At 41.5% G+C, this 19,778-nt stretch overlaps 1 protein-coding gene across 4 annotated transcripts in view; it reads left to right on the plus strand.

Annotated features, from left to right (window-relative positions):
• Positions 1–19,778, plus strand: part of MACROD2 (mono-ADP ribosylhydrolase 2) — a 1,364,702-nt gene that overhangs the window by 342,183 nt on the left and 1,002,741 nt on the right. For 3 of the 4 annotated variants that reach the window (XM_050952172.1, XM_050952173.1, XM_050952170.1), the window contains exon 4: positions 10,246–10,275. The exons of the other annotated variant lie outside the window; for it this stretch is intronic. In XM_050952172.1, the coding sequence (XP_050808129.1) occupies positions 10,246–10,275 (30 nt within the window). The remainder of the gene's footprint in view (positions 1–10,245; positions 10,276–19,778) is intronic. 4 annotated transcript variants of the gene reach the window in all.

A 19,778-nucleotide genomic window follows, 5' to 3' on the forward strand; every position in this document is an offset into this window, starting at 1 on the left:
GACTTGTAAAGCAGGGAAATATTATACACTTCTATACATACCAGCCATTCTGATCGCCCTTGCCTCGCCTCTCTTCCCTTTCTAATCTTTCCCTATTCGACTTCTTTTTTAAGGGCTGCAACTTGTCCAGATAATCTCCCCTCTTGCTCATCGGTGATGAGATCATCCCCAAGAATCAGGCTTCCACTGGCATATAGAGCATGAGAAATGATCCATTCTTTGCATTTCTCAATTTCTTCTCTTCTGAGAGTAGATGTCTGTTCCACATATGGCTGAGAACAATAACAGCTAATCAGTGTGAAGGATGGAACTCCTGTTCTGACAGGATCCTGTCTGAAAATCTGTTTTGCAGGATGGTTGGGGCTGATGGTTTCTAAGACCTTGATCAACATCATCCTTGAAAACAAGTTTTCATGGTTTTTAAGTTACACTTTTTGCTATGGTTGATTTATTTTTCACACTGAGAAGCAACCGTGGTAACATGAAGGCTCAGAGTATCACGTGGCTCAGATCTCAGTAGTATCAGTTACCACCATTTCTGGTTATTCAGTATATACAGAAATGTTCAATACATACTTTAACTCAAACTATTGTTCATGTGTTTATGGTTAGTTACTACATGTTAGACAGTTTAATCTATTGTTAAATTTCTTTTACTCTACTTCAAATTGGATTACAATGTTAGGCAGAACCTTTGGCATTTTGCTTATTTTATTTGGAAGGTGTTTATCTAGCATAGTGTAAACATTAGACTGTGCCAAATTGATGGGTGTGTTCTTGTCTGTATATTGTTTTCAGAGCTGTCACTTGTGATGACTGCTGTCTTGTCTATGTATAATGCTTCCATCGTATTTTCTGTGTTTTGACTTTTATTCTTGATATCAGATTTCAGTTAGTCCTTCCTTACAATTACTAAGCTTCAAAAATGTAATGTATGCCAATATATGGGTGATTTTTCTTGCTTAAAAGCACATTGTGAATGAAGCTGGTAATGAAGTGAAAGTAGGACACTTGGAAAATTTGTCAATTATTGTTTCATGCAGAGTATGATAAAGACAATCCTTTTGTCAGCCACAACTATGCCTGAAAATACTATTTAATATATTGCACTGTTTTAAAAAACATCTTTTTGTCTCATCAAACTACGGAACCCCCTTAAGAAGCTTGAAATCCGAAGTAACACCCATTTTATGTGAAAAGACAGGAAACGTAGGTTAAAAGCTGCTCTGTGCCACCCTAGAAAATTTAGGAGGATTGGACCCGCTTGATATTAAGTCACCATATTTTGTGTGTGGAACTAACATAGGCCCATCAAGCCATGACCAGTGAGTCCAGGTAGAGAATACTCTTTTAAATGCATAATACTTACGAGACATCCCAGTAGATATTATTAAACTTAAACCAGAACAGATAAACTGATTTGTAGATTATGCCTTTAGAATCTGGAAAAAAAAAGTGATGTGTAGAAAAATCAAGTTTATCTGACTTTATCTCCCATTCTACTCCCATAGTTAATGCAAATCTCAGAAAAACAAGACTGCCAGATTTTTGGACTCATCAGGTCGTTCTTGAAGAAGATACCTTGTTTCAAGGAGATACCTATAAATCTTAGGGCACTTTTTACAAACAGTAATAGAGTATAGCAAACATCTTTTCCAATATTTAGAGCTGAGGCCCTTCTGTTGTACCTGTGACTGTAAGAGAGGGAGACTTGGATTCCTAACACGTGTAGAAGGCTTAAACCAGTGGTCCCCAACCTTTTTTGTCTGGCAGGTGCCAGATAACAAGCCACGGAGGACCGTGGCGGCGGACAAGAATCCGCTGAAATTCTGCCAACGAGTGGAAACATCAATAGGTGTCACTGCGGAAATGCCACCGACAAGCAGCATCATAGCCGAAATACTGCCGAAAATCAGCGGCATTTTGGCGGCGCTGCCTGTGGATGACGCAGCTTGTCGGTGGCATTTCGGCAGATACTCGTCCACTGGCTAGTATGTGGGCACACTTAGACGCCCTGGTGGGTGCCATGGCGCCTGCGGGCACCGCGTTGGGGACACCTGGCTTAAACCTTTGGTCCTGCTAGGCATGGAGGAGGATTGTATATGGAATATGTTCTGCTCTCAATTATTTGTGTTTAAAAATATTCAAACATAGCAGACTTCAGAAGGTAGTTTTCCCAAGCAGATGAACAAATCATCCAGAGCATTTATTTAACTCAGATGGGCATATTTAAATCTGTGAAAGAAATTTTAAACAGTAAGTGACTCTCAATCTTAACTAAAGCAGAGGTGCTGCTCTGCTATAATACAAAAATATATTTAACCACCCGAGGTTAATGATCAATAAATAAAAGTGAATCAGTTGACAGCTAGAGAGATTGCAGCTATAGGTGTGAATACCTTCATCAGTGGTGGCAGTACCCCAAAATCATTCTGTTTGGGGGAAAAAGTTGAGACCAATCCTTAAAGCAATGTGATAGTGTGGTGTGAGAGAGTTATGTATTATTTGTATTAAAAGTAATGCTTGGCTGCTCCAAACTGAGATCAGAGCCTAGCACTCTACAAGCACGTATGCACTGCCATTATGGAAAAATAACAGTAGTAATGACTAAGGCTAAGATTTTGTCACAGATATTTTTAGTAAAAGTCACAGACAGGTCATGGGCAAAAAGGAAAAATTCACAGAATCTGTGACCTGTCTGTGACTTTTACTAAAAATATCTGAGACAAAATGGAGATCTGTGGGACCCCACAGCACCTGAAGTGGGGCAGCTGCACGAGGGCTAGGAGATGCCTTCAGCAACTGGGGATTGTGGGGTATCCCTGCTGCCTGAAGCTTCAGGGGGTCCCCACTGCCTGTGGGGGCTAGGTGCCTCCCGTGTCAGCTGGGAGCTGTGGGGTAACCCTCCTTGCCACAGCCCAAGGGGCCCCCACCATTCAGGAACTTGGGGGTTCCCCCACTGCCCGTGGTGGCTAGGAGCTCCGGGGGCTGCCAGAGGCAGTGGGGGTACCCTGCAGCTCCCTGCACCATGGTCGACAGGGAACCCTGCAGCTCCCAACCACCGCAAGCTGAAGTCATGGAGGTTGCTGGAAGTCACGGAATCCGTGACTTTCACAACTTCCATGACTAAATCGTAACCTGAGCAATAACTGATGAATCTCAAAACATTTGGATAAGCAGTAAAAATTCAGATTATCTATTAATAATAGTGTGAGATGATTAGTAGTATTCTCACTTAACAGATGAGAAAACGAAAGCACGGTCAGAAGTGACTTAGTCAAGATCACAGAAAAAAAAGTTATGCTGCACCATAGAGCCCTGGAGGCACCAGCCACAATGCAGAGCTGTGCACATAGTCCACATTCAGTATTGAGTAACTTTTTAAGGGCCATATTCACACGTTATATAGGTTTCTAAGGAAACAGATAGGTGCCTAGCGCTATTAACAAAAGTGCTTAAGTGAGTTAGGCACTGTAAGTCAATGGGAGTTAGGTGCCTAGCTGACTTAAGTGCTTTTGTAAATCCCACACTAGGCACTTATCTGTATTAGGCACTTAAATACCTTTGTGTAAATCTGATCCTGAGTCTACTACTGAAACTTTATTTCCCCCCCTTCTGGTTAGAATGGATTGGTATGGAAAGCATTTCCTGTAAAGTTGCACTATAATAGTGCTAATCCGTAGTCAACTGTATATTATTTATCAAATATATTTCAGAATTACTTAGGTTTTTATTGTACCACCAACAGTATCTTGGCCAAAAATATTTTAGTGTGTGTATAAGGCAAAGTTGCTTGCTCTCAGTTCTGCTTTGTTCTCTCCTGCTTTTTTTGAGAACAGATCAAACAAAATACAAAACATGTACAAGGAAATGTGGCTACCTGTTTCATAAATTACTGTTACCCTACTCACCAGCAGTATTCTGTGAAGTCTTGTTAATGAAATAAACATGGTGTCCCTGGAGATGGAATATCTTGCATCTCACACCATCGTCAAGTATAAAGATATCTCCTTAATTAAATTTCACAATTAAAAAAGTATCTGTCAACTCAAGTATTTATTTTTTTATATGAAAACAAGATCAAACATCTGCTACCTAAGTCAGACAATATCAAATTGACTTTTAAAGTATGTTTTTTGTTATGCTGACAGATGCATGGCTTCATGACACAGATGTCAATTTAAAAGTTACCAGTGCTGTTAATGCTTTGCAAAGAGATGGTCCCAAAAGAAATTACGTTTTTACAATTTTGTCAAATGAGTATTACACACACACGCACGTAACCAATGCTATTCAGCTATGTGGTTAACAATGCCAAAGCATGTTCTCTCAAGACATCACAAAAAAAATAATATTCTAGTCATTTATGGTTGCTAAATTCAACTGAATTGACAGCAGATGATAAAAGCTTCACTGTCAGTAAATATGTCCATTTAAAAAATCAGCTTTTTTTCACTTTTTAATTGATTTGGCTGTAATATTAAAAGGATTTTTGTGAATATTGTGACAGACCCAGGCCAGTGGGATGCAGGAGTCTGGTAGAGGGCAAATATACTGGTCCTATTGGCATCCAGCGGGGGTGGGCGGGCAAAGCCCGCCCACTTCTAAAGGGCCTCCCCCCAGCCTAAGGGGAGGACCCACAGGTCTGGGACACCAAATAATTACGGGGGACAACTAATGAAAAAAACAGGATCGGGTGTGAGGTCATAGGGCTAAACGAAGGGAACCCGATGGGGACACCGAGCAGAGAACCCCAGACAACGCCCACTGCTCCTCGAAGGCGTCAAGGGAGCCAGTGGACGCCGCCCAGAGGAACTCTGCCCGGATGCGAGAGCAGACGGAGGAACGGAAATAGGCCCCACAGTCGCAGGAAATCCCGTCGGCCAACCTCCTCTCCCTGGTGTTGTAGATGGTCAGTTTGGCCAGGGCCAAGAGGAGGTTGAGAAGGAGATCCCGCGACTTCGTGGGGCCACGGATGGGGAGCGTGTAGATAAAAAGGTGAGGGGAAAAGTGCAACCAAAAACGCAAGAAAATATTCAGGAGGAGCCGGAACAGGGGCTGCAACCTGGCGCACTCCAAATAAATGTGCACCAAGGTCTCCTTCTCACCACAGAAAGGGCAGGTGCTAGGGACAGATGTGAACCGCGCCAAGTACACGCCTGTGCTCACGGCTCCGTGAAGGAGCTGCCAACTGATATCCCCGGCGGGCAAATATACTGGTCACTGGCTGAGTAGTTTTCTGTTCCCTGAGTGACCAGAGCAGGGTCTGCACTAGAGTAGTCAAGAACTTGCTAGAATCAATTAAGGCAGACAGGCTGATTAGAACACCTGCAGCCAATCAAGGCAGGCTAATCAGGGCACCTGGATTTTAAAAGGAGCTCTCTCCAGTCAGATGGAGAGGAGCCAGAGGAGAGGAAGTGTGTGTGAGGAGCTTGGAGCAAGAGACACAAGGAGCTGAGAGTGAGAGGGTGTGCTGCTGGAGGACTAAGGAGTACAAGTGTTATCAGATACCAGGAGGAAGATCCTGTGGTGAGGATAAAGAAGGTGTTTGGAGGAGGCCTTGAGGAAGTAGCCCAGGGAGGTGTAGCTGTCACACAGCTGTTACAAGAGGCACTATAGACAGCTGCAAATCCATAGGGCCCTGGGCTGAAACCCAGATTAGAGGGTGGGCCCGGGTTCCCCTCAAACCTCCCAACTCCTGATCAGACACAGGAGGAGTTGAGCCAGACTGTGGGGGAGATCACTGAGGTGAGCAAATCTGCCAATAAGTGCAGGACCCACCAAGGTAGAGGAGGAACTTTGTCACAATATTCAGATTTTTAAATTAATTTGCTTCAGCCAAATTAACTTTTTTTTTCCACAAGAATTCAAGAGGTTCAAAATATGCATAGAAAGTGAAATTTGAAGGGAATTTCAGGATTTGTTGCAGAAGTTCTGTGCTTATTCAGTCAGTGAGCACAAACAATGCCATGTGACTTCCCTAAGTAAGGCAGATCAAATTTAAAATGTTAAGTTCCATCCATATTTGTAAAATATATTAATATTAAAATTAATAATGAATATATTTTGACAACTTGAGATCTCCTTGCTGATAATCCACAGCCAGAAAGAGACTAATCTTGCTCAAATTGTTTTCTCCAAATTATTTGCACGTCTGTGTTTTCTATGTTTTGGGAGGAATGCTGGTGTTTAGCGTGAAGGCCGATTGCATTGGTCAGAACAGGCATGCACCAATGGGACTTGTTCAGTTGTCCTGTAATTGCTGATCATTTATTTCTTGAGCATGGAATAAAGGCACAGTCCTGTGGGATGCTGACCATTTTCAACTCCCATCAATTTCAGAGGACCATTAAGGCCTTAAGCACCTCACTGGTACTTGGCCCAAAACCCAGTGGGCAGATTAGTGTTTTTTTTATGTGAAAGATTATTCCTTAGGGATTAATCTGAGTCTAGGAAACTCTCTTTTTACTTCTGATGTGATGGTACCAAATCTAAAACTCAGGAGTTGAAAGCTATATTACCTCTTCAGGACCAAAATCTGCAGTCTGCACCCAGGCAAATTCCCACTGACTTCAATGGAAGTTTGCTAGTAAGGAATGCTAGTAAGGAATGCAGGATCATGTTCTACCAGCATGTGTACATTGTTGACATCTTTACAAATAAGCGCCTACAGTACAGGCTGCCTGAATTGTGTGCTAGAGAGACAAGGTGAGATACGATCTTTTATTGGACCAACTTTTGTTGATGAGAGAGACAAGCCTTTGAGCCACACAGAGCTGCTCTTCAGGCAATTTCTGTGCTGTCACTTGGCTTGATATAAATGGGCACACATTTAAAGGCATATTTCTAGGTGTGCATTATAACTAGATTTTGAACATGAAAACTGGAGAACTTGCTGTGGGCTGGAGATTGCACAGAGCAGTTTTAGCAAGGGTCAGGGAAGTGGACTCAGAAGGGTAACTTTGGGAGGGAATGGGGAACAGCTCTCACTGTCTCTTCCCACAGTTTCTCATATACCTTATCTCCCTATTATCTCTCTCATTGCAGAAGCAGAGTCTTTCTTGTTCTCCTCAGATCTGGTTAGAATTCCTGTGCTCAGCTGTGGATGAGGGGATGAAGACAAGAATCATGGCTGCTGGCCCAGGCTGGATCAGTATCTGACTGCAGATGATGGTTGTGTGTACCAGTAGCTCCTAGGCTCAGTGAACTTCTGACTGGGTGTGTGACAGGAATGTCTCCAAGTCTCATGCAGGGTCTGGTGGTTTTATAGGTTGGAAAAGGCAGGCAGAGTGGCAAAATGTTAGCGTTCTGTCTGGGGCAAGAGTCCTTAAGGTGCTGTCAGTGTCCTGAAAGGCAAAAACAGTAAAATAGAACAATGTTAATGAGTTACTACAGTAATTCTAAGAGTTGTATTCGATTGTGATACATTGTGGCCAAAATCTTTGTTTAAGATGGTTGTTACTATTGTATTTTTATAATGCTAACTAGTGTGCTATGTTTTAATAAGTTCTACAACTATTTGAAAGATGAAAATTGTCAAGGAAGGAGGGGAATTTAATATCATCTAAGCAGATGAAAATGTTAGCTGGATATCCTAGGAAACTTTCTAACAGTGAGGTTTATAAGATCTTCGGCAATTCTCCCAAGAGAAACGTTTGAAGCTCTGGAACTTGAGTTCATTAAAACGAGAATGGACAAAGCGCTCTAATACACTTCAGAAAATAATACTGCATTGCAGAACGATAGTGTTAGATGATATGTTAGGAGCTTTTCTCTTGTTTTCAGCTTGTCTGATTTTACAGTTGTGCTTGTTTCCGCTTATACATGTATTGATGAATGTTATTGCAGTGAGAGTTGATATTGATTATTAAAGTAGTTTGGAAGCTGCTAAAAAAGTAAAGGTTACGTCAGCTGTTTGTATTTCATGGAATTCTTTAAGTCATACTTTTCTTAGGTATTGCACTGAAATTCAGTGAACATAGGAGGTGGTAAAAATATGTGGATCAAAGCCTCTTGCTACTCTTTGCAATATATGTCATTTTATCTTTGCAAAGCAACTTGTTGTATAGGGCTACAGTTGTGTTACCTGCTAGCATTTTTCAAATGATACCCATGAGTCTAAGGGATTCTTGCTGTGGTATGATAACAGTAAATAACAATAACAGAACATTTTTTTTAACAGGGCATTTGTGTTAGTTACTAAATACACTATTTTATGAAAAATGTAGCTTGGCAATTGTGGCACTGCCTCTGTCGAGTCAGGGAGAGCTGGCCGCTGATGGTACGACTGAAAGAGGATGTAAGAGATGTACAAGAGTACCCAAAAGAGAAGAAAAAGCAAACTAAATAGACAGTGTACAATATGAATTATTTAGGTTGTTAAAATAAACCATCAACAAAACCTACCATATGGATTTGTGCTATGTCAGAATTCATAATTTGGTGATCATAAATTATTCCTACTAGTCCAGCAGTCATGGTTCCTATAGACATAGTTTCTTTCAAATAGTAAAGCTCAGATACTAGAAAGAGATGCATGCAATACAACATATATTATATACTTCCGCATAGCCGGAGGGCTTATCTATATAGGGGCATTCAGGAAAATTAATCCAAATTAACTAAAGGAGTGAATATAAAATAGATTAGCTAAATTGCAATAAATCCCTGTGTGGACACTCTAATTCAGAATTAGGGCTACATGGTCCCACAATATGGATTAGAGGGATGTGAACTGTAGCATACACTAATAGGTTGCGCTATAACTGTCCCATGTAGACCCTGCTACTGTAAACTAAAAGGTACCTAGTTCATGTTAATGTAATCCTGGTTGAAACGGGACTATATTAACACAAACTAGGTATCTTTTAGTTTGCACTAGCAGGGTCTATATATGAAGCAGTTACAGGACATCACTTGAGTGCGTGCTGTAGCAGCTCACACCCCTGTAATCTGCACTGCGGGGCCATGTACATAAATCCCCAAAATGGCCGCAATTCACTTAGCTTAATTCACTCCCAAAGAAACCATGTGAAAAGCAGCTTCACTTTGGAAGTGAATTAAACTGAGCCAAATTAAGCCCACTTTAATTCTGAATCAGAGTTTCTGTGTATGGTTTTAATGCAGTTTAACTAATCCACTTTAAATTCACATAAAAATTAATTCAGATTAATTTTCCTGAATATCCTTGTGTAGACAAGCCCTTTGGTTCTGAAGGAAGGAAAGTTTTACAATCTCACTCTTCCTTTGCTCATCAGTAAGGTATGAAGGTCGGAGAAGAGTGCTTGGGCCTCTTCCCATTGATTAAATAATTAAGTAGAGTTTGAATCTTTATTTCCATCTTTTCATCCAACTTTTTGTGCTAAGCGAACTTGCATTTCCCATGCAATTGTAGGATGAGTACTTCACTGAAGGGGGCAAGCCTATCAGCTTACCATTTCCCCATTCTTGTGCCCAAGTTGTGGAGGGACAATGAGTGGCTGCAGCCACACCAGCTCAATTTGAACAGCTGTTTTGAATAGCCTTATTCTGCAAACTACTGCTGTGCATAATTTACCCTTTATGACTTGGACAGACAGCTGAATAGATACAGTAGAGCAGCATGTAAATATACTGGGTGAAATCATGACCCCATTGAAATTGATGTGAAAACTCCCATGGATTGTAATGGGACTAGCATTTCATTCACTGTGTTTTTACAGATGTCTGATTAGAGGATAATTTGCTTTTCACTAATTTTCATCCACAAAGGCCCTGTCATACAGGCCTAGGAGAACTGGTCACAGAGGGCACCAAAGCCCATTTGCTGATCTCTAAACTGGCAAGGGGTTTAGCGCCTTTATTTGGTTGTCATAAAGGAATGTTGCATGGACAATTATACAATTTCAGAAGTTTATGCAGTTTAAAAGTATTACTATTTGCATACATTATTGTTAATTAAATTAATCTACAGGCCAAGGATTGTAGCATGATATTTTACAAATAAAGATTTTGAGAATAATTTAGGTAAACATATTTTTAAAAAATGTGAACCAATAATATCTTTGGACAAACAGATAAAAATAGAGTGAAAACCAGTAACTTTGTTTTTGTTTTAATAGAATGTACATTCTATAACATGAAAATCAGTTTCAACAATTTTACACTATAAATATACATTTGTACCTTATAAATAAATACTTTCCCCCTTCTGTTTCATTTCATATTTAAATTTAATGCTAATTATTCTCCTTTTGCTTTTCCTAGCTAATTCCAGTCTTCTTGGAGGTGGAGGGGGTAAGTCTTTGTTTAACATTCTCCTTACTCTCAAAAACACTATGTATGCGCCGAACGAAAACAATATTCAGGTAATGCCGATAACCACAATCACCACAGATCATCTTGTTTATGTACAATAAGTTCCAAATGTAAAACTACCTGAATGGAAAGAAAACCAGGTGAGCTTTTTATCCTTTACATACAGCCAGGAGGTTGTGAGCATTCCTTTCAGATATGGATCTCGTAAATGTCACCAATTGTCACCTCAAGCTTAGGGTGCTGTGCTGTGCTCTGTTTGGACCACACCTTAGAGCCATTCAGAAACCAAAGTTGGGGTATCTGAAGTTGTACTGCTACACTTGGGTGTATCTTTAAGTTATTTCAAGGGCATCTGTGGCCCATGGATAAACATTCAAGAAACTATAGCAATTGTAATTAATAAATAAAATTATGTTCATACATTTTTACCTCAGCTGTTCACCCCATATCTGTGAGATAGTGCAGCAGAATAACACTTTATTTCTAATCTTTTCTTTTTGTTGTTTTACTTCGGTGTGAACTCTTAAAATTGTGAGTTAGTGAGGCACAAGCTTGTGTAGTGCATGACAGAGTTGCTTCCAATATCGTGCAGAAACACCATATTTTTTCCCTTTTAATACATGAAATCATTTTGCTTTTCATGTATTACTGTAGCCTTAAGATCTTACAGGAGTTAACAGTTGAAAAAAATCATGCAGGGTTAAATTTCAGCATTTCTCTTGCTCTCTCTCTTTTCTGGAGGAGGAGTGCGGGGAAAGGCTCCAAGCTAGAAATGTCACAATACAGTAGCTGTAGGGATAGCTATTAATCTTTCCTGCCTAGAGTTAAAAGGATCTGATGGTCACAGCCTACATATGCAATTGGAAAGGAAAGGATTCAGTAAAAAGATTGCTGTTGCTTTTGAGACTCAGAATGATAAAGCTTTGTTTGCACAACCTGAACAGTGTAAGCAACCATCATTCCTGATCCATGAAGAGTGGATTCTCATGTGAAAAAGTGCTTCAAAACTACATTGAGAGGGAGTTAGAAACATGAACAGATTTTTAGTCCAAATATAGATCAGAATGTAAACCTACAATGAAGTGTTCTCTAATAATTTTCTGGCCAAGTTAATCTGTTTCTATTTCTTCGACGTGGTTTGTGATGCAGCAAATTTGGTTTTATTATTTGTATTACTCTAGTGCCTTGTGTCCTGCCCAAGATAATCCCTCAACAGTGATTGATGTATAAAAGATGAGCTTACTATACCATCTCTTAAGTATTTATTCCCATGTGATAACTTTAAAAGTCAGTGCAAATACTCAAATTTCAGTCAGGTTTCCAGAGAAATGGTTATTGTAGAAAAGTTTGTTATTGACTTTCTGCAGTATTTATTCAGCTGGACTGTACTTCAGAAGTTGGTATCTTGTTACTGTGGCACCACAGAATGTAGCTTGTCCTCTTGGCACAGTCTAACAGACAGGAAGATGACCAGTCTCCAACTGGGATTCAGAGCAACCATCTCTGCTTTTCCAATTTGATTCCTGCTTGACTCAAAGCCATATGCAGAAAGGTGACCTTAGCTACCACATCTTGATGCCATTTTTGTTTCTTAACCCGGAAGGTGAAAGGCACTTGCTCCAAAAAGGCAGACCCTGCTCTGGAATCTAAAATAGACCTGAAAGGAAGTGAGGAAATTGGTTAGTAAAACTTCAGAAATTCAAAATGGAATCCCTCAGAACCACCATAAATCAAGGAGTTTTCCTGGTATTGGTGGATCTGAGGACACCCGGCTACAAATCCCCATCACTTACTCTCTCTAAATGTACCTAGGGCTTGTGCTGAACAATGGTCTTTCTAATAAGCTCTTCTCCATTCAGCCTGGAATTAGACCTGAGAATGTTGGTAAAGGTCAAGTTGCTCACATAGGGTATGTCTACACTATGGGATTATTCCAATTTTACATAAACTGATTTTATAAAACAGATTGTATAAAGTCGAGTGCATGCGGCCACACTAAGCACATTAATTCGGCGGTATGTGTCCATGGTCCGAGGCTAGCGTCGATTTCCGGAGCGTTGCACTGTGGGTAGCTATTCCATAGCTATCCCATAGTTCCCGCAGTCTCTCCCGCCCCTTAGAATTCTGGGTTGAGAGCCCAGTGGCTGATGGGGCAAAAATCATTGTCGCGGGTGGTTCTGGGTAAATGTCGTCAGTCATTCCTTCCTCCGGGAAAGCAACGCCAGACAATCATTTCGCGCCCTTTTTCCCTGGATTGCCCTGGCAGACGCCATAGCACGGCAACCATGGAGCCCATTCAGCTTTTTTTTTTTTACAGTCACCGTATGTGTACTGGATGCCTCGGACAGAGGCGATACTCCAGCGCTACACAGCAGCATTCATTTGCTTTTGCATGATAGCAGAGATGGTTACCAGTCGTTCTGTACCATCTGCTGCCAGTGTAATTTGGCAATGAGATGATGGTTATCTGTCCTTCTGTGCTGTCTGCTGCTATCATGGGTGCCCCTGGCTGAGATCGGCCGTGGTCGCAAAAGCAAAACTGGGAATGACTCCCTGAGTCAATCCCTCCTTTATGGTTTCTAAAAATAGAGTCAGTCCTGCCTAGAATTTGAGACAAGTGTACTAGAGAAGCAGTGTATCAGAGAGTACAGTTACTCTGTGTCAGATCCCGCAGAAATGATGAGCTACATGCCATTCACGGGGAGTGCCCCTGCAACAACCCCACCCGTTGCTTCCCTCCTCCCCCAACCTTCCTGGGCTACCGTGGCAGTGTCCCCCCCATTTGTGTCATGAAGTAATAAAGAATGCAGGAATAAGAAACACTGAGTTTTTAGTGCCATAAAATGAGGGAGAGGCAGCCTCCCAGTGCTATGATAGTCCAGGCAGTACAGAATCTTTTCTTTTCACATGAAAGGGAGGGGGCTGATTGAAGCTCAGTCCCCAGTTGCTATGATGAAGACTGTTACCAGCTGTTCTGTACCATCTGCTGGGAATGACCGAGAATCATTCCTATTTTCACCCAGGCGCCCCCAGCCAGCCTCACCTGAAGCCAGCCAGGAGCACTCACAGGTTGATAAGAAGGACGGTTACCAGTCCTACTGCACCATCTGCCACCGGGGAGGGGAGAGGAGCGGATACTTCTCTTCACTGCTCCAACATCGCGTCTACTAGCAGCATTCAGTAGACATAGGGTGACATTGAAAGAAGTCAAGAAATGATTTCTTTCCCTTTTCTTTCACGTGGGGGGGGAGTAAATTGACGAGCTATTCCCTGAACCATGCCGGACAATGTGTTTGAACCTACAGGCACTGGGAGCTCAGCCAAGAATGCAAATACTTTTCGGAGACTGCTGGGGACTGTGGGATAGCTGGAGTCCTCAGTACCCCCTCCCTCCCTCCATGAGCGTCCATTTGAGTCTCTGGCTTCCTGTTACGCTTGTCACGCAGCACTGTGTAGCCTGTAGATTTTTTTTTTCAAACGCTTTGGCATTTCGTCTTCTGTAACGGAGCTTTGATAGAACAGATTTGTCTCCCCATACAGCAATCAGATTCAGTATCTCCCGTACGGTCCATGCTGGAGCTCTTTTTGGATTTGGGACTGCATTGCCACCCGTGCTGATCAGAGCTCCACGCTGGGTAAACAGGAAATGAAAATCAAAATTTCACGGGGCGTTTCCTGTTTACCTGGCCACTGCATCCGAGCTGAGATTGCTGTCCAGAGCGGTCACAGTGGTACACTGTGGGATACCGCCCGGAGGCTAATACCGTCGATTTGCGGCCACACTAACCCTAATCCGATATGGTAATACTGATTTTAGCGCTACTCCTCTCGTCGGGGAGGAGTACAGAAACCGATTTAAAGAGCCCTTTATATTGATATAAAGGGCCTCGTAGTGTGGACGGGTACAGCGTTAAATCGGTTTAACGCTGCTAAAATTGGTTTAAACATGTAGTGTAGACCAGGCCATAGTGACACTCTCTCAAATGGGTTTGTGACATTCCTTCTCTAGGTGACTAGTTTATTTGGCCACTCTCAGGACTGGCCACCCAAATGGTACAGGAGTCACTAGCTTTGTTCAGTTTACTAGGTCTCACAGCAAACAAACAAGGAGCATCCTGGCTCCTGACTTCTCTTTATCCAACCAGAATACATAGTGCAAGGGTCAGCAGCAACCTTTCAGCAGTGGTGTGCCGAGTCTTCAGTTATTCACTCTAATTTAAAGTTTTGTGTGCCAGTAATACATTTAAACATTTTTAGAAGGTCTCTTTCTATAAGTCTATAATATATAACTAAACTATTGTTGTATGTAAAGTAAATACGGTTTTTAAAATGTTTAAGAAGCTTAATTTAAAATTAAATTAAAATGCAGAGCCCCCCCAGACTGGTGGCCAGGACTCGGGCAGAGTGAGTTCCAGTGAAAATCAGCTCGTGTGCTGACTTCGGCACACGTGCCAGAGATTGCCTACCCCTGACACAGTGCCTTGGATAAGAGTCTATCAGGGCAGGGAGTAAACGTGGATCCCTGCTGAACACAGGGAGTATGGTCTCCAATGGAAAGACAGTTTCCAATAAACACCCTTGAGCTGTAGGCAACAAGGTTAGCTGCCGTACTGCTAAGAAGGCTACAATGGGAAAAAAAATTATCCTCAAAAGTCCAGTCATGACAGTGGTCATGTACCTGAACCATCGAGGTAGCAAAACAAAGAAACAAAACCTCTCAGCTTTCTCATGTTTTCCTGGGTATAGGTAGATCTCCTCTCAGTAAGGTTCTGTTTATTCCAGCTCCACTTCACTGTACAGTGGATGGGCTTAGGCTCTCCAAGTTTCTCCTAGCAAAGCTGCAATAATGGGAAAGTCCTTTTTGTAGATCTGCTTGCAGTGAAATTCAGTTCCAAGTGCTTCCTCTTTCATGTGACATTTTCAGAACACCATGAAATGTCTTGTGTCTCAGAAAATGTTACCCATTCTAACATCTAGATTTCTTTTCTAAAATCTTTCTAGCATTGAACTCATAATAATTGTAATTAGATTATGTGAAGAACCCTGATCTCATCTTCCTAAATTTTATAATGATCTATTAGAAAGAACTTTTTAAATAATTCTTTGGAGAAGAGTTAATGGACCAAGTTTTTGATAAACATGTTAGCAAGCTTGTCCTTTGGTTCAAGTGCCAGTGGCTTTGCATCACTTCCAGATACTTTTGGGCCATAAGAGACAACCAAATTTTAAGTCAGTCATCTGATTGGTTTATCTAAGTATAATTGGGTTTCTTAGAGCCAAACTGATGATTGTTCTTTGATTCCAATTTTAAATCTCCTGTGTAAATTTTTATGACTGAATGAAGAGATATGAAAGATGCCAGACAACAATTATTCAGATAACAATTTTTTTAAACAAAACATCAAGAAATGAACATTATTTTTCAATGGGAGACTTCTATATTTAACTAAAGATTCTTTTTAAGACTTCTTTCTGCTTGTCAAATAACTCTCATGAAGTTCCCTGAAGTTCATTAAGAATCTTATGAGTAATCTTTTTTCTTTTAAAATTATATTCAGTTTTTATTAAGAGACAGCCTGATTGACACATTTTATTTCACTTTTTATTTTATTTCAGGTCCAGATTTTTCACCAGGTTTACCACCCAACTGCTTCCATTAACTTGTGCAGAACAGTTATTTAGATATTATTTGTTTCTAGTGTCGCCCACAGTATCACTGTGGATAAATACAAAAGAAGGCACAGACCCTACCCCAAACAACTTGTGCTCCAAGGTTAACATTTTCAAAAGGGGGCTAGTGATTTCTGATGCCCCCATTTTTTTTATGCCCAAATTGTAACTCCTTTAAAATTGCCTGAATTTCAGAGATAGTGAGGGGACTCTGAAAATCAGGCATCGTAAGAAATCTTCTTATGTTGGACACTCAAAAATGGAGATGCCCCAAATTACTACTTTTGAAAAATTAGGCCTAAAGATGTGTGATGTTAAGCATGGACCCATTTCTGCACACCTTGTTCACAAGAGTAAAGTCTGCAGGATCCTGGAACCATTTTTTTTCTGCTTAACAATCTATCTTTTCTCCTTTCCCTTACCGTTTCTCAGTTGTTTCTTTGATGGTATATTCTTCCTTGACTTGCTGGACTTAATGAACCACACATTGCATGGTAATCTTTGGGTTTTTCTTCTTTTTCTTTATATGTGATATTTTCAATTCAATATTATAAACTAATTAGTAACAGACTAGCTTTTTTCTGTAGGTGTTAAATTTGTTCATCAAAGGTGACATTTGTTGTAAGTATATCCCAATGTCACTAACATTATTTATCAAGTATTTTATATGTATATGTAGTGAGGGGAGGGGAGTTGAATTTAACGTGTCCTCTTAGGAATGTAAGCACCACAGTACTCCCATGTAAAGACACAGCTTATTTCAGTAAAATAATTATTTTGCCAGTTTATCTTAAATCAATTCCCCAAATGATATATCGGGAAAACAACTTTTTTGGTGGTATAACCGTGTCAGCACTAGAGCTTTTGCCAACATAGTTATGTCAGGGATTGGGGAGGGGGGGGGGAGGAAATCACAGCTTTGATTGACATCTATGCCAGCAACATTTTTAAGTTTAGTCTAAGCCTGTCTCCCCAGTCTTTAGCCTACAATTTAAAGGAATGTAGTGTGTAATCATAAACCATATATTTAACTTCTAAGTGCATTTTGTAACTATATAAATGGGGAGTGGAAAAGAAATCTCACGTTAGCAATAGTTTTTACTAGTAGAGTGAAATAAAGTGCTGTGTTTTGCCAAGAACCAGATCTGATGTACTCATGTATTGTAAACCTTAAATACTTTCTTTTAAGAGATAAAGGGGGGAGTTATGCCAATCACTGCCCACAAACATTGAACAGTACCACTTCATGTAGGACACTGAGGCCTGATCTACACTAGAAAATTAGGAAAGCATAACTACGTCGCTCAGGGATCTGGAGAATGTAGTGTCTACACATAAGTTCTCCAGTGGTACAGCTGTAGTGTTTTAAGTGTAGACAGACCTTGAAGGACCTTTTCATACTTTGTCAGTCCATAACATCATTCATTTTCCACACAGGCTGCTCCTTTGAACACGTATTCACACTAAAGACCCAGCCCTTCTAAATTATTTGTTTTAGCCATGACCCCAATGCAATGTCAGTGAAAAGTTTGAGAGTACCAGGATAGCACTGTTAAGCCTTTCTGATTCAAGGAAATAAACAATGGGTTGTTTTTTTGGTAGAGTTCATTTATCTCTTCCTTCATCATGTCAAATACTGTTAGTGACATTGGGGTATACAGTAGAATCTCAGAGTTACGAACTGACCAGTTGGTCACACACCTCATTTTGAACCAGAGGTATGCAATCCAGCAGCTGCAGAGAAACACACACACACAAACCAAATACAGTACAGTACTGTGTTAAATGTAAACTACTAAAAAAAAAAAAGGAAAAGCAGCATTTTTCTTATGCGCAGTAAAGTTTCAAAGCTGTATTTAGTCAATGTTCCACTGTGAACTTTTGAAAGAAAAAAACATAACATTTTATTCAGAGTTATGAACAACTTCCATTCCTGAGGTGTTCGTAAGTCTGAGATTCTACTGTACTTACAACTAGTGAGGTCTTTGAACAAATTTATCTGCCTAATTTTGGCATTCAGCTAGCCTCAAAAGCTGTTCGTTGCTTTGTACACTGTCACATCATTTCTTATTGTATGCAGTGGTGTTGTAGCCATGTTGGTCCCAGAATATTAGAGAGAGGTAATATCTGAAAAAGAGTTTTGTGTAAGCTCAAAAGCTGCTCTCTTACCAATAGAAGTTGGTCCAATAAAATATATACCTGACCCACTTTGTCTAATGTCATCCCTTAGAAATTTAGATAACTGTAAAGACACAAAGCTTTCCTGGGGAACGATGGTCATCTAGAATTGATAACCTGAGGCCAAAGGGCTATTAGCCTTAGTTGCTCATTAAGTCCTTAATATGGTCTGTTAGAAGATAGCTGTTGAAATCACATTTTAAGTAAAGAAAATTAAGTGTTGAGCCTCATTCTCCCTTTGTCATTCTAGTCCCATGCCTCTCTTTGAGTAGGATGGATTTGATTAGTACTGAATCTAGAGGTTTCAATATTATGGAAATACATCAGCCAATCAGGTTTTCTATGCTTTTACTTCCTATACAGAAGTAATACTAGTTCTTCTTTGAGTGAATGTGTGTGTACACAGCCACACCCACACCCCTCTTCAGGTGTACCTGAGCCTGCTACACTCAAGTCAGAGACTTTTAGCTAGCAGTACCCATTGTATTTGTGTTTTGCAGGTCCTCATGCCTCAGCAGGGCCGCCCAGAGTGGGGTGGGGGCAAGAGAGGCAATTTGCCCTGGGCCCTGCAGGGGCCCCCATGAGAGTTTTTTGGGGCCCCTGGAGCAGGGACTTTCACTTGCTCCGGGGGCCCCGGAAAACTCTCACGGGTCCCAAAGCGTCTTCCGCTCCCGGTCTTCACTGGCGGGGGGTCCTTCCACTCCGGGGCGGAAGGACCCCCACAGTTGAATTACCGCCGAAGCGGGACCCGCCGCCGAAGCGCAGCCAGGTCTTCGGCGGTAATTTGGCGGCGGGGGACCCTTCCGTTCTGGGACCCGCCGCTGAAGTGTCCCGAAGACGCATGGCGGAGGCCCCCCGCCACCGAATTACCGCCAAAGCGGGGCCCCCCACCACTGAAGACCCCAGACCCCCAGAATCCTCTGGGTGGCCCTGTGCCTCAGACCTAGAGTGTAAGAGACAGAGCTGCCCTGACCCACTGTTAATTCCTTCTCACTGCCTATGGCTAGGAGTTAGAAGTCCCCATGTCATCTTGAACTCAAAATCTTTTACCTGCTAAACAGTGTATGTAAATAATTTATAGCAGTGTTTCGCAAACGCCGCTTGTGTAGGGAAAGCCCCTGGTGGGCCGGGCTGGTTTGTTTACCTGCCCTGTCCACAGATCCAGCTGATCGCTGCTCCCACTGGCTGCAGTTAGCTGCTCCAGGCCAATGGGAGCTGCCGGAAGCGGTGCAGGCTGAGGGACGTACTGTCCACCACTTCCAGCAGCCCCCATTGGCCTGGAGCAGTGAACCGTGGCCAGTGGGAGCCGCGATCGACCGAACCTGCAGACAGGTCAACAAACCGGCCAGCCCACCAGGGGCTTTCCCTAAACAAGCGGCATCCCAAGTTTGGAAAACACTGATTTATAGTATTAGTTAGTTAGCTTAGTGTAAATAGACAGCAATATTTTGAGTGTTTTCTTTGTTTCATGAGTAGGTAGTTTCTTTTCTTTCTTTGAAGCCACTTTAAAATGTAGGAATCTCCAGCATTGTCCTTCCTTTCAGGCTGCTATGCCCTCAGAGATGTGTATGAGTGTTGCTTGATTCATTGAAGTGAAGGGGACCTAACAGACAGATGTTCTGTCTGTCAGTCTT

This window comes from Gopherus flavomarginatus, chromosome 4 (genome assembly GCF_025201925.1).
Source record: "Gopherus flavomarginatus isolate rGopFla2 chromosome 4, rGopFla2.mat.asm, whole genome shotgun sequence".
NCBI classification, from domain to species: domain Eukaryota; kingdom Metazoa; phylum Chordata; order Testudines; family Testudinidae; genus Gopherus; species Gopherus flavomarginatus.